Source organism: Barbatula barbatula, assembly GCF_947034865.1.
Source record: "Barbatula barbatula genome assembly, chromosome: 10".
Classification (NCBI taxonomy): domain Eukaryota; kingdom Metazoa; phylum Chordata; class Actinopteri; order Cypriniformes; family Nemacheilidae; genus Barbatula; species Barbatula barbatula.
In genome coordinates this window covers 20198458-20223554 of record NC_136773.1, presented here as the reverse complement: position 1 = coordinate 20223554, position 25097 = coordinate 20198458, and the positions used below count along the sequence as shown (strand labels likewise).

The 25097-nt window shown below is 38.9% G+C and overlaps 2 protein-coding genes across 5 annotated transcripts in view; both read left to right on the top strand.

Annotated features, from left to right (window-relative positions):
• The first annotated feature begins 609 nt into the window (after nucleotides 1-609).
• Nucleotides 610-15851, top strand: bicd1a (bicaudal D homolog 1a). The gene is made up of 8 exons (XM_079465647.1): nucleotides 610-801; nucleotides 2251-2403; nucleotides 3129-3605; nucleotides 6420-7514; nucleotides 7615-7766; nucleotides 8761-8971; nucleotides 13775-13850; nucleotides 14306-15851. Exons 2-7 carry the CDS (start codon nucleotides 2260-2262, stop codon nucleotides 13820-13822), a joined length of 2127 nt encoding a protein of 708 aa, XP_079321773.1. The 5' UTR covers nucleotides 610-801; nucleotides 2251-2259; the 3' UTR covers nucleotides 13823-13850; nucleotides 14306-15851.
• Nucleotides 15852-16471: 620 nt separating this feature from the next.
• fgd4a (FYVE, RhoGEF and PH domain containing 4a) overlaps nucleotides 16472-25097 on the top strand; it is a 32517-nt gene continuing 23891 nt past the window's right edge. The window contains exon 1 of one of the 4 annotated variants that reach the window (XM_079465638.1): nucleotides 16472-16947. In XM_079465638.1, coding sequence (XP_079321764.1) covers nucleotides 16833-16947 — 115 coding nt within the window. In that variant the 5' untranslated portion in view covers nucleotides 16472-16832. Of the gene's footprint in view, nucleotides 16948-19664; nucleotides 19785-24560; nucleotides 24819-25097 lie in introns of those variants that run through there. The other 3 variants (XM_079465641.1, XM_079465640.1, XM_079465643.1) reach the window with 3 other exon arrangements.

Sequence of the window (25097 nt, the reverse complement as noted above, 5' to 3'; positions counted from 1 at the left end):
ATTTCTTGCATCTTGCCGAGTTAAAAGTTGGCTGAGATTTGGACAAAGCGCTTTTTTTTCTGCTTTCAACGGTATGATACATGTTTGTTCAAATACAATCTAATGTTGACTGTTTTTTTCTGTCTTCTGCAGGCGTTCGGTCAGGCATACACCCACCAGCGTAAGACAGCCGAGGATGGCGAGACGCACGAGGAGACATTGTTGCAGGAGTCTGCTTCCAAAGAGGCCTATTATATGGGACGTCTGATGGAACTGCAGAGCCAGCTCAACTTGAGCAGCTCTGTGTCCTCCAACGCTCAAGCTGAAACTGAACGTCTAAACACCCTGATGCTGGAACTCGGAGAGGTCGGTTTGTATTTGTGTACCAAAGTACGACGAGATTGTCATGTTGTGCATTGAACATTTTTATTGTGGTTGAAAATTTGTCAAGGTCATGAGGTCAGCGGGTCAGTTTGAGGACACTGGAAGCAGAGGGTCATACACTGTCGCCAGATCCCATTGTAGGGGCAAATCCATGGCTAAGCTGGGGCATAAGAGAAATGCCCCGCATGATCACCACTGTGACGGCGCAGCACTGGAACATAATTGGTCAGTAATCCCCTGGACTTTGAATCAGACGGCACAACAGAGCTTTGAAAACGCGACATTACATTCTCTGGGAGACCTGGGGTATACAGTAATCAATACCTTAGCTCACAGGAAGTTCATTTGTCAGGCCGGGCAAACTAATGTAGATCAGGACGATGTATGATCCTATTTTTTCCATTTTGAGAGGCGTAATCGTTGGATGATGAGTATCAGGTAAGAACAGCTTAGGCTGAAGGAATTATAATCAATATCTTTGCGCCGTCAGAGGAAAAGCGACTGGGAAAATATTGCATGCTTAGTCAAAGTAAATGGTGTGTTAAATAGAGTATGATTTCAGTAAATTATGTGAAAGTGAAGTGGATTAAAGAGCCATGCGATTTCTGTGCGGTAAATCTGTGGGTTCTCCAGAGCTGGCTTAATTTTCACCTCTATTCCATATTTCTTTTATCAGCACTTCTACACTGTGTGCATGGTTTGAACTAGATTTTTACAACCTGCAAACAAATGTGAGTGTTCTTTGCTCAAAAGTTGCCACAAGATTCCTGGGGAGCTGTTTTTAGTGCCTTAAAGCATTAAATATTACAACATGTATTCCTAAGAATAATAATATACATCTCCAAATAATAGAGTGCCTGTAGATTATCTCTGTTAACAAGCAAAAGAAGAACCCTTACTTGGCTAAACTTGCCCCTCCAATATTTTGAATTTAGATTGCGATAACAAGCTCAACCACTAGCTGTCAATGTTCCTTACGGTTTCTTTAAATGCGACAAAGTTAGATGACCCGTTGTTTATTTAATAAAAGGAACATACAACAAAATTCATGAATGAATAAAAAGTTATGTTATTATCCACTAGCCAGACCAATAAACAAATCCTCACTGAGATGCAGAAACTCAAACAACAGCTCCAGCAGTTATCTTCCATCCAGGCGTGTGTGTCCGATAAAACAGTCTATTACTCAATATTATTACAATAGATCCTAAGATGCACTGTGGTGTTTGTAAAACCATTCGGTCTTATACTATTATGAGTTGAAATTGTCTATTAATTGTCTAAATCTCTAAATAGCTTCCTGATTCATTTCTAACATTCTGTTCGTTCTAACATGCTTTTGTTCTATTTGATTTCTGTTTCGTTTTTGACTACACTAGTAAACTATTCGAAGGATTAGCACTGCCTTTCCATTATTTCTCTCTATTGTCGCTATTGATTAAACTTTTATAATCTAAGGATGCTGGATGGAGATTTACAGTATGTTGTTGTTGTGTATGTCACATTCTGTTTCATCCATTAAAGATGCTTTTGCAGTGGCTTTCCTTTATAGAATGAACTGTGAGGAAGAAGCGCAGACTTGAGCAACTTTTAACCCACATTTCTTTTAATCAACATTTGACAGCTGATTTATTTATCATCGATTCTGAATTAAGTTTTTTATAATACTTTATAAATACTCTTTCTCTCAATTAAATGTAAGATTTACAGTATTACTTTGTTATTTCCTTGCAGCCATTGGTTCCTCAGTCTTGTGTGTTTTGAACACTAATGTATAGTTGGAACTACATTATGTTCAGCTCTAATAGATATCACTCTTTCTTTTGAAATTAGGTCATACTTTCCATACAGCCAATAGTTTTTATATGGGTCTTTATTCTCTTTCAGAACAATGAGATGTTGGAGCTTCAGAGGAACAGGATGAGAGAAGAAACCAGAGAGTATAAGTTCAGAGAGACCAGACTCCTGCAGGACTACACTGAACTGGAGGAGGAGAACATCACTTTACAGAAACTAGTGTCAGCACTCAAACAAAATCAGGTATACACACATGTGCATTCAGCTACATTATCTTGAATTAATAACTACTGTAAAAACATTGTTTCTGTCATTTTTTTACATAATTCTGGATCCTTTGTTTAATTTAATTCAGTTCAGTTTTATATATATGGTGCCTTTCACAATGTTTCATTGTTTCAAAGCAGCTTTACAGGAAGAAAGAGAAAAATGTACAAGAGTAGTATTAGTATTAGTATTAAATAACAAGGGTCCATCTTTGCTCTTGATTGTATATCTGCTATTCGTAATGTCCGTCATCCATAAAAGTACTGGTTTACACGCAGTCGAGGTACTTAAGTTTAGTGGTTGTATTCAGTCCCGCTACTAGGTTATCTCTACTGAGGGGACAATCATATATTTTGGTTTTGTAGATATGAAATCACAGTTCATTACATGCATTGTTTCTAAATAATTTCGGTAATCATATTTATTTTATAATTAGTATTCCATAGAAAAAATGTTTATGAAAAGTATAGATTATTTAATAGATCACACAAATAGGTATCTATGAAGTATTTTTATATTAATTTTTTTGTATTTAAATTGTCAGCTGGATATTTTTGAAGGGGCCCAAGACAAATCTAGGGGGAAATGCCCCCTGGTTGTACTTTTACACTACCTAACCTCTTTTTTGCTTTGACATTCAGATGAAAAGTTTTCGCATTTGTGCCCATTCACAATCTCTGTCATTCCTCATCGATTCGCAGGTGGAATATGAGGGTTTAAAGCACGAGATCAAAGTTCTGGAGGAGGAGACGTTGCTGCTCAACAGCCAGCTGGAGGACGCCTTGCGTTTGAAAGACATTTCTGATAGCCAGTTAAACGAGGCCTTGTATGCTCTAAAGAGCGAGAGAGAACAGAAGAACAACCTGAGGAAGGAACTAGCCCACCATCTCAGCCTCACAGACTGCGTGTATGGACCCAACAACCACCTGGCCATCTCTGCTGTGGACGGGCTGAAGTTCTCAGAGGAGGCTGCGACCAATGGCATCTCTGCCTCTGGGACTAGTCCCAACAATGAGGATAGTAACCGATGTAATGAGTGCAATGGGCACGCACTGAAGCTGAATGGAGAATTCCAGCGAGCTGGAGGCAGGAAAGGAGAGGTGCTTCACCCCGTGTCTGATCTCTTCAGCGAACTGAACCTGTCTGAGATGCAGAAACTCAAACAACAGCTCCAGCAGGTTAGTCACATGATACAAGGGCATAAAATATGGAAGGCGCTGGAGTGAAGGGTGCAAATTCATCAAATCTGGTCTGTATTTAAATGATATATTTTTCAAACAATTTACAGGTTTACTCTCTAATTATTTTATTCGACGGCATTGACCAGATTTTCTGTAATTTCTGACACGCTTCCCTGCCATCGATGCCATTTTCCAACTTGACATGTTGTTGATGTTGAACAGAAGGTGTGCTGTTACACGTCTCCAAAAACAAGTGTATGGTCTATAAACATGTTTAAATTCTGCATGATGAATAAAATGTTTGCATATTCATGAAACAAAATATTCTGGGGGCCGTGAAAGTTTTGTGAATAGATCAAAAAAGATGGTGCTTGTTGGCAACTGGTTTTAAAAACACAAGAGCTAAGGAGAAACATTTTAGAAATATCAACAACATTTTAAAAGAGTAGGAAAATCCTAATTTTAAATATTTATTCCAAAAAAAGAATTATGTTCAGATAGTCCCAGAAAAACACATTGATGCAGAGTGCTTGGGGAAAACTAGCTATTTACATGTATGGGCTAGTGCTGAGTGAAAGGCTTTAGATTAGGGATTGAAGGCACATATTTGTCCCTTGATAGTCACAGATCTCAAACCATAATCTATCACTTGACCTACAGTATCTCAAGCTTTCCTGTATCTTAACTGGTAGACCATTGTGTTAGGCTTTGCTTTGGATGCCAAATCAATGTCTTTGTAGTTTTTTGTAAGACACAAAACAGTGTGTTACTGTGAAGTGGAGTGATGGTATGTGGCACTTTGTGCAGTGGGAGAAAGATTCTGTCAGTTCGGTCAAAATTATGAGCGAGTGTTTTGTGGCAGTCGCTGTAAAAGCAGGACACAGTGATGTGTGCGTGCGCCACGGGCGTATTCATTGAGACAGCAGGGTACAGGAATAGAAGATCTGCCATGGAGGATTCAGAAACATAGGGACCAATCGGCTGATTAAAGAAAAAACAGGGTGCGTTTGTGATCAATAGTTACTGATAACAGTGAACTTGTGGTATTCATAAATTATATATATGAAGAGTTTGGTTCCAAAAGGAGATGTAGTAGCCATAATAACTAAAATAATACAGCTAAACAAAAGAACATAAACTAAAACAATAAAACACAATAAACAGGATAACATAATAAACAATCTGATAATCCTGTCCATTCACACGTAATGAAAATAATGCAGTGATGACGCGCATAAATTTACTCATGTAGTATAAACGGATATATTTTCTGAAACATAAGATATAACATGTTGTGTCTCTTACAGGGAATGTGGATGTTTGTTTAGCTGCCGCAGCCATCAAGTACATAGCCAAGAGCCTATTGTTGATCTCTATTGCCCAAATGAGTTTCCCTGTCTCTCATAATCCATTTTTGTTTCATATACTCACACACACACACACACACACACACACACACACACTTTTATCTATTTTCTTCAGTGTAACAAATTATTTACCTGGGATTGATTTATCCAGACAAAAACTAAAACCAAGCCACCCTGTTCACTGTTTAAATGTTTCCTTTTTTGTTGTGTTCTTCTTGGATCTCCTCCAGTAAGGAATCGATAGGGTTTTGCTTTCTCAGCCTTGGGCGTTAGAGATGGCTGATGTCTCTAATACAGTGACTGATCAAAAAGCAATTAAACAGCACTTCAGCTCAATGACAAGAATCACATGTCTGCGATGATGCTAAAGTTGTGACAAGCAAGCCAACACAATAACACCAGCATCACATCTCATCTGTACAGTTACTGTATATATAATAAAGTGAATATTCCATGTGGTTCCATTGTTCTTAAGTTGTTTACATTTATACATTTTAAAGACATTTTCATCTTACGCGAGCTATCAGAATCATTATAAGTTTTACTGAAGTTTTACTTATATTTTGAATTAGCTTTTATTTTATATTTTTATGTGATTTTGGCATTGAATTATTAATTATTTATTAATTATTTATATTATGTTTAAAATATATATTATAGTTTTTAATAATTTTCACTTAATATTTTATCTTAAACCTGAACCTTCATTTCAGTTTATTGCTAGGAAACAATTTTAGTTTAGTTTGTTTTTCAAATAATATTTAGGCCAGTATTTTATTTGATCTCAATTAACAGGAGTGTGTAATAGTTTTAGTAAACTATAATAACCTTGAATGTTATAGCAGTGTACATGTATCCTGGGAACTAAACCAACAACCTTTCAGCTGCTAACAAAATGCCCAATGACAGGAATTAGTTTTTCCTTCCAAATATAAATAAATAAAAAACATGACGATAAAAACTGATACAAAATATAATTATAAAAAATGTATGCAAAATATGTGCCAAATTGGAAATGAAATTCTTTTATTTTAATATTCGCAGCTATGTCTTAAGATTCTATTGAAAATAACCAATTGTATTTTATTCCATTTGACAGGGGTGGTGCATTGTCACTGAAAATTAAATTGAAACAATTTAATGGTATTTTCCATTTTGGCATATTTTCTATAGTGAAATGGTTAGTCAGTTTTTTTTCATGATTTAATTCACTTATTAGCCAAATAAAAAAACAACATAGTCCTCTTCAGCTTGGCGTATAGGGCTTTTACCACGGAAACCCTAATAAAATAAAATTAAACTGATGATGCTCAACACTTTTTTTGTTGTTGTTTTTTCATTAATGGGGATACCAACCGTTTCCTTTGCAAAAGACACCTATGCTTTGAAATGCAAATTAATTATTTGTTTTTACTAACTAGCAAAGTAACATCTTGTTCACTAGGTGGAGAGAGAAAAGGCATCTCTGCTTACCAACCTGCAGGAGTCTCAAACCCAACTGCAGCACACACAGGGTGCTTTATCGGAGCAGCACATGCGTGTTCACCGCCTCACGGAAGATGTCAACACAATGAAGCATCTCCACAGCGACAAGGAGGAAACTGAAAAAGGTGACGGGCCCTTCAACGGTTGCTGTGAGACAGACATCAACGGCATAGAGCTCTTAGAGTGCAAATATCAAGTCGCCGTGACAGAGGTCATCGACTTGAAGGCAGAGCTTAAGGCTTTAAAGGAAAAGTATAACCAGTCTGTGGAGAGCCAATCAGAAGAGTGCAACCGCAGCGATGGGACGGTCGAGGCCCTGGAAGCTCAGGTGAAGCGTTTGGAGAAATCTTTCCGTGAGGGCCGAGAGCGGATTAGCAACTTGGAGGCGGAGCTTCGGAGTGCTTTGGGAACGGCGAGCGAGAGTAACGGCATGTTGAACGCAGCTCAGGATGAGCTGGTTACATTCAGTGAAGAACTTGCTCAGCTGTACCATCACGTCTGCTTGTGCAACAACGAGACGCCAAACCGGGTCATGCTAGACTACTACCGTCAGAGCAGGGTCACACGTAGTGGAAGTCTCAAAGGCACGGATGACCTGAGAGCCCTGCTTTCTCCACGCTTAGCTCGCCGTCTGGCTGCGGTCAACTCCTCAGACATGTCCAAGAGCCCTCAAGAATCCCCATCGAAGGAACCCCTGGGAGATGGATCGAAAGGGGAGGCGGGAAGTCAGAGTCCCCACAAAACCCCATTTGGTTCCCCAGTCAACGTTTTGCTCTCAGCATCCCATACGCCAGAAACCGGAGATCTCCGCAAGGAGCCCATGAATATCTACAACCTTAACGCCATCATCCGTGACCAGATCAAGCATCTGCAGAAGGCCGTAAACTGCTCGCTCCAGCTATCCAGGCAGAGAGCTGCAGTGCAAGAGTTGGCGCCCATCTTGGACAAAGACAAGGAGGCCTGCATGGAGGAAATCTTAAAGTTCAAATCTCTCTTAAGCACCAAAAGAGAACAGATTGCCACTTTGCGTCTTCTCCTTAAAGCCAATAAACAGGTAATGTAGAAGACATCAGACAGTGCTAACACTTATGTTGTGTTTTAAATCCAAAGCTTTGAGTTCTTTACTGTATGTGTTTGTTCATATATGTCCTCAGACTGCAGAAGTGGCTTTGGCTCACCTGAAGAGTAAATATGAGAATGAGAAGACCATGGTGGTGGAGACAATGATGAAGCTTAGAAATGAACTGAAGGCTCTCAAGGAAGACGCGGCCACCTTTTCCTCACTGAGAGCGATGTTTGCCACAAGGTGCACTTAACAGAAATCTGCACTTAAAGGGATAGTTCACCCAGAAATGAAATCATCATTCTCTTGTCATTCCAGTCTTTTCCGCAGAACAAAAACGATAACGATAAGATATTTAAAAAAATGTTGGTAACTAAACAACAGCAGTACCTATTCACTTCTGTTGTCTGGGTACAAAACCAATGCAAGTGAACGGGTACCGGTTACCAACATTATTTAAAATATCTGATTTTGATTGTGCAGACAAAAGGGCGAGTAAATGATGACTTTCTTGAAACAGGCTTTGTTAAACATTCTTTTTTTCTACAGACTTGATCTAGAAATTCAGCATTGTTTAAAGTATTGTCTATTGATTCACATTTTTTAAAAGTATCGGTAGTCGTTAACATCATAATGTTAGGTATATGGAGAGTACCAGTCAAAAGTTTGGACACACTTGACTGAAATGTTTCTAATGATCTTCAAACTCTTTTAATCTGAAATGACTGTACTTTTATAAAGTACCAATATCAATTTAATTAGAAAGCAAAAATGTTAAAAAAAATTAAATGGATGACTTAGACCAAGTAATGTAGAAAAACGGCCAATAATAGCCCTGAATAGATTGGGAACTCTTTACTTTCCAGGGTTAGACCTCAAGAAGCTGAATGATAAAATGCCAAGAGGACGATTTTGCAAATACTAATTCCAATCCATGGATGGCTACTTTGAAGATGCTAAAATATAAAATATATTGGTGTGTCCAAACTTTTGACATGGAAGCATCTTTTTATCTTAACAAAATGTCTTATCTATACATTTTTCTTCAACTGCACACTTTTCAGTTTTTTAGTTGTCAGTGAATGTCTGATCGCTGGCTAACAATGTGACGAAACGTCCAGTTTATCCCACAAAGTTAAATTGACCTTAAACTCCACAATGAAATTAGAGTTAGGCATAATTCTAGGTGATTGACTTTTATGCTGTAAAAAACAACTTTACATCTCTCTTTCTGTAGATGTGATGAGTATGTTACTCAACTCGACGAGATGCAGAGGCAGCTGGCAGCTGCCGAAGATGAAAAGAAGACTTTGAACTCGCTTCTCCGTATGGCCATTCAGCAGAAACTCGCTCTCACCCAGCGGCTTGAAGACCTGGAATTCGACCACGAGCAGACCCGCCGCAGCCGCGGAGGGAAGGTGCCACGAATCAGGAGAAGCCCTCAAAAAGTAAGTCAACGAAACGCATTAACCGCTCCACCCAGCCCCACCGCACCAGTTTCTTATCCCCTTGCATCAGCCGGTAGCTCACCTTTGCTGGACAATCCTGCTTCATCTACCTGGAGCCCCTCAGCCCAGCCGTTTTTCTTTGTCGTTCATAGCAGAGACTCTGGCCACAGCCCACAGCGTTCGTCTGATGTTCACGTCCCTAGATCGACTCCTACGTCACCTTATCGTTCCCCTGTCCTGAGCGCACGCCATCTGTCGCCGCACTCATTGAGATCTCATGTGCACACCACCGTGACTCAGTTCACATCTTCAGGGACATTGAGAAACTCTGCAGTCGCTCCCAGAAACCCTCAGTAGGTGACAGGGCTGAGGACAGACTGGTTTCCATATATTGTGATGATGGCTGTGTATGGTTCAACTCAGGGATGTATTTGGAGACTGCTTTTAATTTAGGTCCTTTTAATGTCAACTAGACTGGATTCTGTTTTGTTAAATCTTGGTTTATTTGGGTCCTGTGCAGCAATTAAAAGAATAAATTCTGTCTAAATTCTATTAAAATAAGATGAAATCAAAGATTTGGAATTAGCCTTGATGTCTTTTTTGTGGCCTGACCAAGAAAACAGTTTTTCGCATGCATTCTGTACGAATCTAAGTTAAGAAGTAAGAAAGTGTGTATGGACCATATTAAAAGAATTATTCAGTAATGCAAAACAGGTATTCAGTGGGGCGTGTCTTTATTTAAATCTTATCAGAATATCATTCCTGCTTGCATGCTTTCGTTTCATGGCTTGGTGAAATCGGTGCTGCATTCTGCATGTCAATCTGTTATTTACAGCCATGGAAAAATTTAAGAGAGCATTTTAGATGTATTGTGGCCATCCCGGTCCAGTGTCTGTTGAAAGTCAACAAAATCAAACCTCAGGAGTGACATCAAGTCATCCAACAGCGATGTGAAAGACTGACAGCATTACAAGACGCATGAAAAAAAAAGTTTGAACTTTTTGCTTAATATATGTAAAAAAAGTGATGTTGTATTGCTTAAAAGTTAATATTAACTTAATATTTTAATATTTTTTAATGTTGTATTGCTTAATCGTTAATATTTTCTTCGCAGTATTTGAGGTCTGAGAAAATACAGCGTATATTTACTGTTATTTCGACCCGTTTCGCAAGTTTTTATTCTCTGCAAATAAATGCAAATAGAAACAGTATTTTTATTTGAAGTTTAGGATAAATATTGCTAGTAGTTCAAAGAATGAAACAAAAGTGATCATTTTACCTAAACATATAGGCTACCTATATATAGTAAATTCAGAAAAACTCAAACTAATTTTAAAATGGTCTCTTATTTATTTTTCTGCAGATGTATTTTTTGGTCAGATGTCAAATCTGACGTATCTACAGCTCCATCCAGCTGCAACCATAGGTATATCAGCTAGCAGTAGCTCCTAAAACAAACCTCCATGTTTTCATTTTAAAAAGTGTTTACAATATAAAATAGGATTTGATGATGCGCTAAGAATCTAAAATCGAAACCACATTAAACTATCCAAATCGAATTGTTTTGCCATGCTCAGATGAGCTCAATGTGCAGCCAGAGAAAGCATTTGTATTCATGGATACGGCATATGGCACTGCAGGACATGCCACCCGCTGCCCGGCTACAGCATACCAATAAGTACAGAGCCACAGTAGACGCTTCAAATATGTCTTTCTTTATGTCTGGCAAAGAGCCGTGGGCCAAAGAGCATTTGACAGGATTAGCGGTCAAGAAGAACAAATGTGTTAGCTTGGCTCGTGCGTGACTGACCAATGCACCATTTATGTAGATGTAAGGTTTATTGGTGGATCCGATTCAAAATAAATGTTCTGTCATCGTTGACTCGCCTATGTGTCGTTTCAAATATTAATCTTTCTTCTGTGGAACACAAAGGAAGATATAAGTTTCAGAGGTTTTGTGTCCATACAGTGGAAGTCAATAGGGTTCCATGTTATTTAGTTAGCAACATTCTTCAAAAGATTTTATTTTAAAAAGGGAAAGGGAACTATGCCTTTAAAGATGCATAACTCAGTAGATTGTGTTTGTGTAACCGGGATGGAAACCAGTCTGTTCCTCTCAGCATCCGTGTTATCAAGACCCCTGTACACAAAGGATGAAAAAGCTCTCGTTCACCTCATATTTGAATCGATGTAGTTTGAAGGAATATTTAACATTGAATTAACATTTTGAGTATCATAAGTAGACCATTTTTTATAGTTGACAGCGATAAGCACCCGTTTTTTAATGTACAATTCCTTAAACTGTAAATGTGCCTGTACTGTAAATAAGCAATGTGTGACTCCACTCTCTGGCAGCAGGTGTCAGTGTTTCAATATGTTATCTTTTCTATAATTCTCATCACTCAACCTGTCAAATGTTTCTCGCTCATGGCCTATCATATGACACTCATATCACACTCCTTAACCCGACACAATTTATGGCAGTTTAAAAGTGTAAATCAACAAAATATTTATTAATTCTGATGCTTTAAGTATAATTGTCAGCTGTATGAAGAATGTCACTGCTCACTGCATCTTTTTATTGCATCACAAGCAAATTGCGACTAATCGTAATCTCCAGGAATGCTATGCGTATGCTTGTTCTTACGTGAAAGCATCAACTTTTATGTTTAAAAGCTGCATTATTTCTCATTTCAAACAAATGGGACACGCTAGGTGGTGTGTTCCTTAAAGCATCCATGATATGGCAGGTCTCGTACATCCAGAATGACATGATAGTAGATGGCTCTACGGGTAGGCATGAAACATCTGTCAGATATGCAGCATTATTTGTGCAATTCTGTTTGGTGCTGTTAGTGGCACGGAAATGAAACACTGCAGATTTCTTCATCATGTTGTCTTGTCACACGTACAGTGTATGCAGTATGTTTATATGCACACCTTTTATTAGTCCATATTGCTTGACACAATATAAGACTTTCATGGCTGAACCCTATTCTGGGCTTTATAGATTTTTCTGCTTATATACCACTTACCCTTCAAACTTGTTTTCCTTTCATTCCAAGCCCGTAGGCAGGGGGGGGGTTGGGTGGTTCGAACGAACCCCCCCTCACTGCCAAAGGTCCACAAAGCAACGTCTCTGAATGATAAGGGGGAGGGGTTATACATATATATATTTTTTTTTTATTAAAAGAATTTCAATATTTTATACACTCAATAGTCTACAATATAATAGCATAATAGCCGTAATTATAATAATAAAACATAGTGGGATATTCAGTGATATTGGCCGTGCAATATCGACTTTTGTGAATGGTCAATACCGGCAGACTGGAGCAAATGGAAATGCTTCTCCTTTGGAACTTCAAAGCAGACCGCTTGAGGAAAATTATCTGGAATGATTAGTATGTTAATTGATTTACGATGCCATACACTATGACATGGCAGTCAACCTGGATGAAGCTGTGAACATATTCTCCAAATTCCACCCAAGAAGATTGGAACTGACCAGTGTACTAAGTCCATAAGTGTCAAGACAAATACAGCAAGCAAAGAGTCATTGACAGAGAGTCAAGGAATTATGATGAGAAGAATTATTATTAATATTTCAGTAAAGTTCATTAGATCTATTCTGTTGTTAGTGTGGTCTTTAAACTTATGAACTGTGTATGGACTGACAAAAGTGTTACATGAGGAAGCAATTTGACAACAATGCAATAAATATTTTAGGTGCATCAAAAAGTGTGCTCGTTCAGATACCAGCAGACAAGCTAATCCAGCACAAATTAGTGCATAAAAGGTCACCAAAATGAAGTATTTAAACCTCATAATGAAATACAAAAGGAGGAGAAAAACTGCAAAAAGGTCCACTTAAAAAAAAAAGAACCTACACTTTCAATAGGCTGGCCACGGATCTGCATTCTAATATCTAGCATTTCATGTAAATTAATGCAAATATAATTGACTGGATGTGTATTGCTGGCTCATAATTTGATGACACTGACAATGGCCCTTAAACTATCAAACATGCTAAACTCATTTAAAGGGATAGTTCACACAAAAATGAAAATACTGCAATGATTTACTCAGAATTGTATAAAGATATGAACAACTCGAGGCTTTGTTGTGTTGAACACAAAGAAAGATATATGGAAGAATGTTAGCAGCTGACATTTCTGGGGCATCATTGACCAAAAATCTTTGTATATTCTTTGTTATGTTTAACACAAAAGAAGATATTTTGAGTCATATAGGAAAGCAAACAGTTCTGAGGCACCTTTGTATATCATTTACATTTTTCTAGTTTGGCAGTCAATGATGCCTCTCGGTTGCTAGCGTTCTTCCAAATACATTTCTTTGTGATTAACCAAACTAGAGAGTGAGTAAATCTTGACACATTTTCATTTTTGGGTGAACGGTCTCTTTAAAATGTATGTATATCATTGCATTAGATTTGTCAAGGGACAACTGCAAAGAAAATATGCTCGCCATTTTCTCATTTCATTTTTCTTTGGCATTTAAAAAATGACCTTCAGCTTACTATCGAGGTCAAACTCTATTTATTTTAAGGAATTGCAATTGGTTTGGAAAGATTATAATTACTCTTTTAGGGCCACTGTATATAAAGTCAGCCTCGAAAGATCTAGAAGTTGACTTAGTTTCTTCCTGCTTGAAATGAACACCCTGTCACACCCCACCACTTTCAGTCTGTCTCGCTTTCACATCTCACATCTGATCTTTGCACCCATCTGTGTGTCCTTGACTGTCACGCCTCTATATATCTAATTTATCAGTTTCTCTTAGATTGTCACCAGTCTGCTGCTTCAGTACCGCCCACCTCCCCACAACTGAGGCACGGGGGGGCATCCACAGGCCACAGGTAACCCGCCTTCAGAGGAACTCGCTCTTTTGTTTCTCACAAGATCTGAAAGATATCACACTTATAGAAGCATCATGCCTACAACACTGCACTTTGTCACGCATTGTCTCTTAGATTTTCTGAGTCTTGCTCACACTTTTCAATAATTCTGCACACAGTCAGCATATGGCTTCGCAGCCACATGCAAACATACTGTGTTGATGCCTCTCCTAAGTTGTCAAATGAAGACAACAATCCTTTGTTTCCATGTTGATGTTTATACTTTGTCTCAAAGCTGCTTGCTTTTGCACGTGTCCTTCTGTGTGATTGTCAAGTGTGTTTTTATGTTTTTGAATTATTTACAGTATGTCACCAGTAATGCATTGTTTCTAATCATTGTTACAATCTCTGGATTTGAACATTTCACACGGCTTACAGTCATGTTTGCTTTTTCTTCCTTTTTATGCGGACCTCAGTAGTCCAAATGTGTTATCTCGGGAGGACCAGACATCTGCGGCCAGATACAGACTTCCATGTGACCCTTTCAAATGTATGGCCCATCACTCTCATCTTTTTGGCCCCTAGCTCCTGTCAATCAAAAGGGAAGTCCTTGGAGACTTCTTACATCTATCAATGGCCTATCCTTTCGTACACACAGAAGGCGGATCACTGATGGGGGGCGGGGCACATCATCCCTCAGCAAATCATCAACTTATTCTTATTGTGTGATCCTTGAGGGGCCTTATTTTACCCTCAAACACAAAGACCCATCCATGCATTGGATGAATTAGTCAGTGCTTATTGTGAAAGAAACAAGTTACCACCCAGAGTAACATAAAAGCAATATGAAAAGTAATGATATTCACTTATTTATCTATGTATTGTTATATTTATTTACCTTTTAAACAATTAAAGCGTTATATTTCATTGTTTCTTGCTTTTGCAATTGGATACAAGTTTGTTGTGGTCGTAACATTTGACCATTTTACAGTCTACTTTAAAATACGCTTTCAGATTTTGAGTATTCAAGTATTTATTGAATCAACCCCGTACATACATTACAGTATTCAGACTCATAACAGCTCAACTAATGGTTGTGTTTAACTTTCAGAAGAAAAACAAACAAGTGTATTTATGTTAAGGTCTCCTATGTTATTTTGTAGCAGTTAAATGGTTTATTGCAATGCACAAAGATTATTTTAATACCTAACATGCTGAAGTGATGTCAGATCAGGCAAGTATTTGACTATTTGAGGGAGCTAAATTACGTGGGTTTACTTTCAGTTCTGCTCCAAAAACAGCACAAGCCATGTTTACTGTATGACAGTATACAATCTGTTTCTTTGTCCATTTGGTCTTAAAGTTATGTAGTAATGCTTTGTCCACTGTGTAAAGCACAAATGCATTATAGCCTATGCATTATGAAACAGTTATTTGGTCATCTGTTTTACAAACATTTGGGATTTGTACCAGCAGTAGGAGAGATGTCAGATGTGATTGTGTTTAATACAGCGGTAACCACAAAACACATTTTCACTCCGACAGAATACACATACACAGAGAGTGTCTGAAGAACTGTAGTACACTTTTAAAGCAAAACCATGCGCTAATTGTAAAGATGTAACAATGGAGAAGGATGCAAGATCAATTGTGTCATTCACATCTTTTCCAGCCTCCTGTTCTTTATTCTCTTTTCTAAACCATTTAAATAGTGGTTTAGGTTATATTTGTCTCCTTTAAAGCATTTCCAAGCAGTATAATTTGAGTATGAAGCAACTGGTTTATTTACTACACTGCAGAGCTAAATTTGTCTGAATCTTCTGAATCTTAACCCGAATAACTTTAGGACATACATGGTGTTTACCGGATAAAGCATGGATAAAGCAATTTTTGTGTACACAGTCATAAGTGACCGTGTGAATTCATTTAAATTGGGACATTGAGATGATTTTCAAAAAGTTTCCTAGTTTACTTTAAATCACCTTGCTTTTTGTGAAATAAAACGTTAAAACATTACATGCCAAGTGCTTGTTTGTGTGAAACGGTGTTCCTAAAAGGTTTTGTAAGTGTGGATTAAAGCTTTTTGTGTACCTTTTAACAACTATGTTTACGCCTTATCTCAAGTTACAGGAATGGACCAGTGAACCCTGCTGAAAAACAATAGAACCCATGCCCAAAACACAATAAAAAAAGGAACGGACTTAATGGTTATAATGGGAATTGTTTTGGTTTTAATGGAAACTAAAATGCTGTTTCTATTGTTGGGATGTTATCTGGCCAATTAATTCTATTGGAATAATGCCCAAAACATACCACAAAATAATTCTGTAATGCTTTTATTGGAAAAGCTAAAGGTTCATAATGGAAATCAATAGAATTGATGTGATGGTTTGTTTTTCCAGCAAGGAATGAAACTCATATATAAATAAACTCTATTAGATTCATAAATTGATTAATTCCATCATCTAAAATTGTAACAATAAATATTTACATTCTTTTTTTTAAATGGTTACACTTTAACTTTTAATTGTTTGCGATGTCCATAATCAACAATTGTACCTTACGCAAGAGTTTGGTGAGCAGCATTGAGCAATCCTGATGTTGTGACAGGTAACATAAGGAAGTTGCATCCTATAGGAAATGATGAAGTATGATGTTCATGCTCGGTGAGTCAATTCAAATGATAGCAGGTTATGGGAGAGAGGAAATGACTGCACCAATCCCGCTATAGAGGGCGGTGATACGGTCTGTGCGCGCGTGTTCTCGACGGCGGCGCGCTCCGATAAACCGATCATATTCCGTACAGTGCGTTGCCATGACGTAACACGAAGTTTAGTCAAATAATCTCACGAAACGCTAAACGCGAGAGTTATTGCGCAACACTACGTCGTTGAAAACTCTTATCCCGCAAACGACCGCGCTTTGGATATGCTCCGCGCACAAAAATCGCGCTTGTGAACGAGGACTCAACTCGGCTGTTGCTTGCTCCAAACAAGGTCTTAAATGTTGGAACGAAGTAAAGAAAACATGAGTGACATGAGGAGAAACGCTATCAAGAGGAAGTCCAAACCCAAGAAGTGCGCAGGGGACGGGGAGGTCGAATACCAGGAATGCTCAGGTGAGTTCTGGGCTCTTGAAGTGGTGAGCAACCTTACAAGCAATGTTTTGTGTACGTCTTGGGTTGTTTAAATGTCTGACAGCACGGGAGCCATATGTCAAATGCATTGGAATACGAACCAGGCTTAGTTTTTCTACTGTACCTCGGAGAAGAGCTCTGTTCTAGGAAATGAGATTGAACAAGTCTCGACTGGTCAAGTGTTTTCAGTATAGACATCATCTCTGAGTGGTTGCGCAATTCATAGCTTAGAGACATGGAATTTTCAACAGTATTCCTGTTACATTGTTTCATGGTTCTTGGTTTTTTTTATAAATATTTTCACAGAATATGGAGACACGACGCACCAAAGTAAAATGGTGCCAAAGAGTCCTGCAATGCCAACATGCAGATTTTGAGAAATTATTGTAGTTCTGTGGAAATTGTAGCATTTGAATTCAATGCTAGGCGTAACAGTCAACAATTTATGTACATTTATTTATTTGTAATACAATATTCAGTTGTCAGACAGGCTATTCACTATGGTCAGTACAGAGAATCTTTGGTACTGGGATCTATTCAAGAGGCTGCACTGCAGTGGGTCTTGCCATTGAGGTTCCTCTGGTTTTGCACAATCTCTTTCTGTACTGCTGGAACACAGTGAGAGAGTTAAGAGGGTCTTGTGCAGTCATGTTGGTTGAAAGTAAAATGGGAGTTTATTTGCCACCGCCAGACCAAAAATGCTTTTTTAGGAAGTGTGTCGTGTCTGTGCCTCCAGTGTCACCAAATGGAATTACGAAAATAAATGCTGCTTTTGAGCAGATTGGATTCGTCTTCCATTGTCGGAACAAACAGATCCAGACTCATGTCATCGGTTAAGCCATTGTTGTTGGGCTGGACGGGGTGCAAAAGATGTGTGTATGCCTAAATGAACCATGTTTTTGCCTTTTCACTGCAACTTTCTCTTAGAAAAAACCAACATAAGGCTTCTTGTATTCAGAGGATTAACACAATGGGTTGGATTGTGTACAGAGACAGCAGAAGGAACAGAGATTAGGGCCCATAGGGAGCAACTTTCTCAGATTTAGTGTGCAGAGAAATAAGTGTCATTTGGGGTAGTTTTGGAAGCATATTCTGAACTTTTTCATTACTTCTTTGCAAAGACTACACTATAAAGCCCAGTGAGTGAAAAAATAGTAGTGAGGAAACTCACTGTAAAGATAAAAAATTACAAATTCTGGAAAGCATGCATGCATGTTGCATTTAAGAATAGACTAACACTTAGAAATATGAATTCTTCTACATTAAACAGTATTAATGTTCAGTAGACTATTTAGTTTTTCATTTTTTCTGATATTTGTCTGGGGACCCCCTAGAGGCCCCCTGGGGCTCCCTGGACCCCAGCTTGGAAATCCCTGTTTTAGGGGATGAACTCGAGTGAAACAGACGTATATCATCAGAGTTTATTGGTTATAGTTCAGATTTTCTTGAGTTTCTGGGCTGTAGTTTGCGATTTGAGAGATAAGATTGTACGGTGCTGAATTTATCTCATGGAGACGCCCTCTATTGTGCTCCAGTAAATATTTAGCCTCATGTTGGAGGATGCTGGGCTCCTGCCACAGGAAATAGGAAGTCATTCCAACATTGTTCATTTAAACTAAGATGGACAACATGATTTACAGTACATACTGACACAGCATCAATAACTGAGATTTATGCTTCCATATAGGATCGGCATAATAGTTTTAAAGAGATAACAGCCCCTTCGTCATGAGAGATAAGACACAATAACACTTAATCCAGCAGGTGGCAGTATAACATCAAATATGGTTTGCCAATGTCAAAAGTGCTTTTAAAGGGATAGGTCACTCCAAAAAGAAGCATTTTTCATCCTTTACCCCATGTCTTACCAAACCTATTTGCCTCATCTTCTGCAGAACACAAAATGATATGTTGATGAACATTGGATCCCATTGACTTACATTGTATAGACACAAAACCACTTAGACATTTCTAAGTGTTCCACAGAAGCAAGAATAAAAACAGGTTTTCTTGACATGAGGGTGAATAAACGAAGAGCGAATTTTTATTATCGGGTGAACAACCCTTTAACATCGAACCAAACTTTATTTTGTTATTTTCTCGTGTATCAAATTACTTTCATGTCAATTTTTTAATCCCCTTTCCAGTTAATTTACTATAAAAGGTCACTCATGCTTGAATTCAATCAAGTATAAATGACTTACTCTTTAGTTTTCAAAGCAAGTAGATACATTTGCTCAGATTTTGGTCATAGAGACTACGGCCAAAAGCATTGCGAGTCTGTAAACAGAGGTGTGCGTGCAAAAACAATAGTCTTTTAAACTGACGCACGTCCGGTCTGAGAAAAAATCCTGCCCAGGTTCTGATGTTATAAGTGGTGAATTCCTTTCTTGGCTATTGTCAAGAACACAATGCACACTATAGGAATGTGTTGCAAGCTATTAGTCATGTCTATCTGGTTGTTTAATACCGACCCTTCATTCATTGTTAATTCATTTGGATCTTACAAAGCATGATTTGTTTATCAGGAGTCGTTTTTAAAGTAAAGGTAAAGAGAAAGGAAAAGAGAGAGGAAGCAGAGACGGTGGATATTTTTGTCCACTATTCAGCTACAGGAAGCCTGGCTTCACTTTCTCAACCAGCTTTCTCTTCAGTCCTTTTGTGGAACCCGTGGACCCTTCCCCACGGTTCTGTCACTGTCTTAAACGCCGCTTTCAGCTCTTAACCGGCTCTCTGTGTGTGGGAGTCCTGCTGATGGACAGTAATGGATTTACTGGGCTCTGGCCTCAGGAAAGCTCTTCTTCACCGCATTGCCTCCGGTAGGTGCCCGAACAGTTTCACTTTATTGAGTTCCGACATGCCATCAATGGAATAATGGAAAGTGGTCCAGACGGTGTCATAGGCAGGGGTTGGTTGAGTTTCGATGTCCCCCCACCGCAAGCTGAAAATATTTGATGTGTAGGAAACTGCATCCATGTATGATGGGGAGTGGATTGAGAAAAATGAAGTACCGTCGGAAGTATTGGTTTTGGCCATCCGAAGGTAAAGTTGTCTTTTTGTTTGAGTTAGTCATAGTTACAGTAGATGTTTGCTACATTCTAGAAAGCATCATGTTTATAAATTGTTGGATGAGCTGTGTAAAAATGTTACTAGTAACCTTGGGAATGTTATTATGTGTGTTTAGGGTCAGTGAACAGCGCAAACGTTTTGTTTTATAAAAATGCACGTATGAATTGTGCACAACACTGTCGGTATAATTTAATGGATTGAGATATTCTAATATATGACCTTTTTTACATTTGTGCATGCATTTAGGCATGTATGTCTGTTTTATGATTTTGTTACATATGTTTTGTGTAATGAGAGTGTCCCAACTTATAAACAACATATTTTTTAGACCTCAGTAGTTTCACTTAAAACAGTTTGTGTTAAAACACATATTTCGGTTTATACAGTGCTTGCAGCTGTTTTTTGGGGTAATCCAGACACACTGACCTCAACATTTGCCCCCCACAAATGAATTTAAGCTTTGTTCACTAATCTAAACCTTCATTGAGTTATCGCTGGCTGTTGGTCCAAACATCATCTCTTTGGTGTGCTTTTATAAGCAATGTAAACAAACGAATTAGTGTAACTTTGTTTGAATAGAGCTTATTCTTGCATCTATAAAAAGGCTTTGAAATCTAATAGATGCTTTGAAAACTACACACATGAAACCTGACCTACACATTGGGGCACAGACAGGCAGTTTAGAGTAGAAATGAGTGTTTATGTAAACCTGACCATCAGTCAGTCAGGTGATCACCACGGTCTGATGTTTATGTGGCCATAAATTGGTAAAATAGTACACACTTCTGCATCATTTTTACCTTCATCATATCTGCACTCTGTAGCGTGCTTATTATGTTGAGTTTCTGGTAATCTCATATTAATCTTGAGCATTTATAAGGTAGTGTATTATACTTCATATCTTCAAAGAGTATTTAGTTTGATCACATTTATAAAAGATGTACGATTATTTCAGAAAACAAACGAGCTCCTGGAAAGTTGTGCGGGGGGAGGAAGTAACTAAATCAAGAGCACACAATACATCATCGCATTATCCCTGCATAACGGTTGTTTCACTATAAGTTTGCGTTGTTTACATTATGCACGTACATGCCGATTGCCAACAAAACACAAACATATGACTTCGTTTCACTTACCGTGTGCGGTTCAAGTCTCGCATCTATCAGTTTCAAAGCGTTATATCCACCGCTTATGTAACATCCATCACTGAAATGCAGTGAACAAACAAACACACCTCAACTCCTCTCACTATCGCAACGAGCTGCAGCTGCAGGCCCGAAGCACAGCCAATCTTGACACAGCGCAGCCAATATTGATGGCAAGTGGGTCTTCCTATAGCTCATCGGTTGAAGCATGGACGGGCTATTTCTTTCATCTTGCCATGGGCATGCTTTTCCGAGAGATTACCCAATAAGTGACTAAGAAAAGCTGTAACGTAACGATTTTTCCGAAACCGGCGGAGTGTATCGAGCACAGAAATACTATGCAATACGTCCAACTTCTTTTTGACTAGTTGAAGCCAGCACGTCAGAGTTAAACATAAGCAGTCTGTTTTATGCGTTTGGAAGTTCCTTGTATACTAATGTGTTATCCCAGGTTATCATGTTACTAGATTTATGTTTGAATTTATCCAGAACTGTAAGTATTCCGACATTCTGATACTTCTGTAATGATAAAGTGAAAAATGCACACATCTCAGAAGGCCATATGTCAGATTGTCCAGCAGGGGGCAGAGGCGCTCTTTAAAATGTAAACAAACTGTGTTGTGTATGGATGACAGCACTTATCATCATTATAGAAGGATGCGTTAAAATAGAGTGGCCAAAATGAAAGACAAGAATGTGAAGGAATCTTAGACACTTTAAGAATCAGTACACACGAGTATACACGGGGATTGTGTGTACAAGTGTCTAAGATTCCTTTACATGTGGATGTTTGAAATAGTTAATAGGTGGAAATAGAAATAGTTAATAAGGAACAGTTTTTCGGACTCACGCCCACACAAAGCTACTTGACAGGAAATCTGCAAAGGTGTTTAAATGCCTAAAGTCATAGTAGATCCAATAAAACAAATATTTGGTTGATTCATTTAGCCATTTTTGGGAATGCACAGATCTGTATATGTGTGCATACTGTCAGGCGTGTTTGCTCAATATAAAACATTTATTGTCAGGATAGCGTGTTTTTTTCTTATGACGGTTTAGGTCACCTCAGTGATGAATAGATTGATTTGTATATTTTCATAGGAGCTCAATGTCAATGAAAATATGCTCCTCTCTAACACATATATTAAATGGATTTGAATGTTTTATGAATGGCAGCCGGCTGAGTTTAAAGTCTACAGTTTAGTTTAACACTTTCTCATAGAAGATTTTGTGAAAGAGTCTGAGGGGAATACTGGTGGTCTAAAGCCATGGCCTGAGGCTCAAGACATGGGGGGATGAAAAGTCTGTAGATGTATTGATGGGAGGTTGAGATTGAAGAGGAGAAGCTGGGAGTGGGGGAGATGAGGCTCTTGTGCGTTTTCAGAGGATGCTGGTGTCCATTTTTAAGAGAATAAAGGGTGAAGCTGGAGTAGTGAAAACGGGAAGAGGTTTTTCATTCTGACTGGTTGAAGCAGCATGTTCAAAAAAGGTGCTTGTCACTTTAAGAGTGTTACAACAGCACTCTTTACAAAAGTGTTGTGTATGTTTTTGCATGCGAGTGTTTGTGAGCATGTTCGGAATTCAGTGCGATGATGTGACCTTAGGCTATAAGCCTCAGCATTCCTGCATCTCGGAGTACCAGCACAATTGTCACATCACCAAAGATCTAGAAGGAAACATGCAGTCGGGTGAGATGCACATCAGCCTTTTTTTACAAGCTTAATCGTGCGTTCTGTTAAATATTTCCTGTAAAGTATATAATTACTTACAGAGCTGTTTCTCGACACAGTGCTTTGCTGTATACCGGCTGATGTGAGGAACAGGAAGTCAATCCATTCCCGCACACTCAACAAAAGTGTAATGGAAAACTACATTACAAACCTACATTTAGGTTGCACTCATATTTGTTGTCGGTTTTGTTTTCGGTCTGCACCAAAAAAGAAACAAAAACTTGAGTCCTGGGGCCAGTTGCATAAACTGCTTAGACAAGTCTAACATGTTATGGCTGGACTACACTACAAGACTTGAACATCTGAACAGATTAAAAAACTAGACATCATACACTTGCAGACTTTTTGAAAGTTTCAGATAGAAACACACTAACTGATCAAATCTGCAGACTGGCACATCCTTTCTTCAAGTCCAGACTGAAAATCTGGGAAGAATCTGAGCAAAAGTCTTGTAGTGTATTTTGGCCTTTAGTCATCAAATAGTTTTCTTCAATAGCATAATGTCAGTCACATATAAAGGTGATTGTCTAATTAAAATCAGAAAAATAATACTTATTAGTCCTTAATTCCTAACTAGTTGCTAGTGAGTGAGACTAGTTGTTAAGACAGTCTTAAATTAGCGGCTATGTTTATGCAACTGGCCCCGGTTTTGCTTCGCGTTCAGACTCATTTTACCAGCAAACCTAAAGATATCGCCATTTCCAATTCCTGTAACCTGCACAAGCACAGATCTACACTCCTTTTATATTACCAAATGATTTTCCGGTCGTATATTGTTATCACTTTCTTCTTTTGGTTCAGATCGATGCCTTTGGTCCGTGTTGCATTCATATAAAAATGTACATCAAAGTGTACAGAGACCCATCGTTTCAGCGGTCTCGGCCCGCACCATGATTCGGGTGGCGGCAACGTTCACCCTATCAACAGAGCAATTACCATGCATTTGGCAGATAATTTTATCCAAAGCGACTTGCTTGTTTCAGTATGTGCAATCCCTGGGATCGAACCCATGACCTTTGTGTTGCTAGCGCAATGATCTACCAAGTGAGCTACATTACAAGAACACAGCAGTAATGTCATATGGCGCTGTGACCCATCCCATGCTACTATGTTGGTGAAAGTTGTTTTTTTCTCCGTTGGCTTCGTTTCAACAATTGAAAGCATGAGAATATTGTAGGTGGTGACAGTGCCCCCTCCCCGTTCTCTTTCCCCCCTTCCCCCACATGTCTCTGAGTCATCTGTATTCTACCACTGTCTCCCATGTGGCCCGGTCCTTTCTTCAGATGACCGGTGCGTGCCCTCCAATAGAATCAGCCTCATTTTCGCCCCTCCGCTGAATTTCAATGACACACGAGGTCCTGTCACCCAACCCATTCCTTGATAGACAGCTATTCACAGCATCATCTCATCAATATTCTTCTAGTCTCACCCCACCCGAGTTTTACCCCACCCCTTATTCCAAACCCCTCACCCCTCCGGTGGCAGCCGATGAGAGCTTGTGGCAGTCCTCTCCTCCAGCAGCAGCACAATAGGAGTAATTGTCCATGCGACGCTCACACTCGCATATTGGCAGGAACGTATAAAGCGTTTCCTGCCATATGCTGTCCCTCCTCTGGAATGTGATTATCCTCGCTGCTGAAAAACAGAACGGGAAACACTGTAACACAGTGTGCATGGAGAAGCAAGCGAGTGAGAGAGGTGGAGTGAAGCAAGTAGAGAGAGAGATGCAGAGCGAGTGTTACGGCACAGCCACAGAGAGAGAGAGAGGGCTCTTGAGAGGGCTGCTCATTCTGGCGTGATTCTTTGGATAAGGACGGATGTCTCTTTGGTGAACTGCTTGGGAAATCTCTATCACACGCATGTATATATGGAGACGCGTCTTCTTCAATCAGAGGACGATTCGCTTCAGGTCAGTGCTTTTTTTAACACTGTACATCTCATTTTATTCGGCTCAGACCTGACCACAGTTGAAAAGGGCTGTGGCTCTCTTGAAACTGTTTGGTTGGCTGCAGCAGACGATGCACTTGAGCGGCACACATAAATGCATTTAAACACACCACATGCTTCTCCGTGCAAATGAGCCGCCCGTCTGTGTCTGTGTATGTGGGTGTATAGAGTCCTTTTGTGCAAGAGTTCAATGCTAATGCAATAATCTATTTAAACAGGATGTGTTACAATTTAGTCAGTT

What these genes read in the sequence shown, in the direction of transcription:
- bicd1a (XM_079465647.1), top strand. Translation starts at nt 2,260, where the DNA reads ATGTTGGAGCTTCAGAGGAACAGGATGAGAGAAGAAACCAGAGAGTAT. An exon ending in AGAGCGATGTTTGCCACAAG is followed by an intron (nt 7,767 to 8,760) that starts GTGCACTTAACA and finishes CTCTTTCTGTAG; the next exon opens with ATGTGATGAGTATGTTACTC. An exon ending in TCAGGAGAAGCCCTCAAAAA is followed by an intron (nt 8,972 to 13,774) that starts GTAAGTCAACGA and finishes AGTTTCTCTTAG; the next exon opens with ATTGTCACCAGTCTGCTGCT.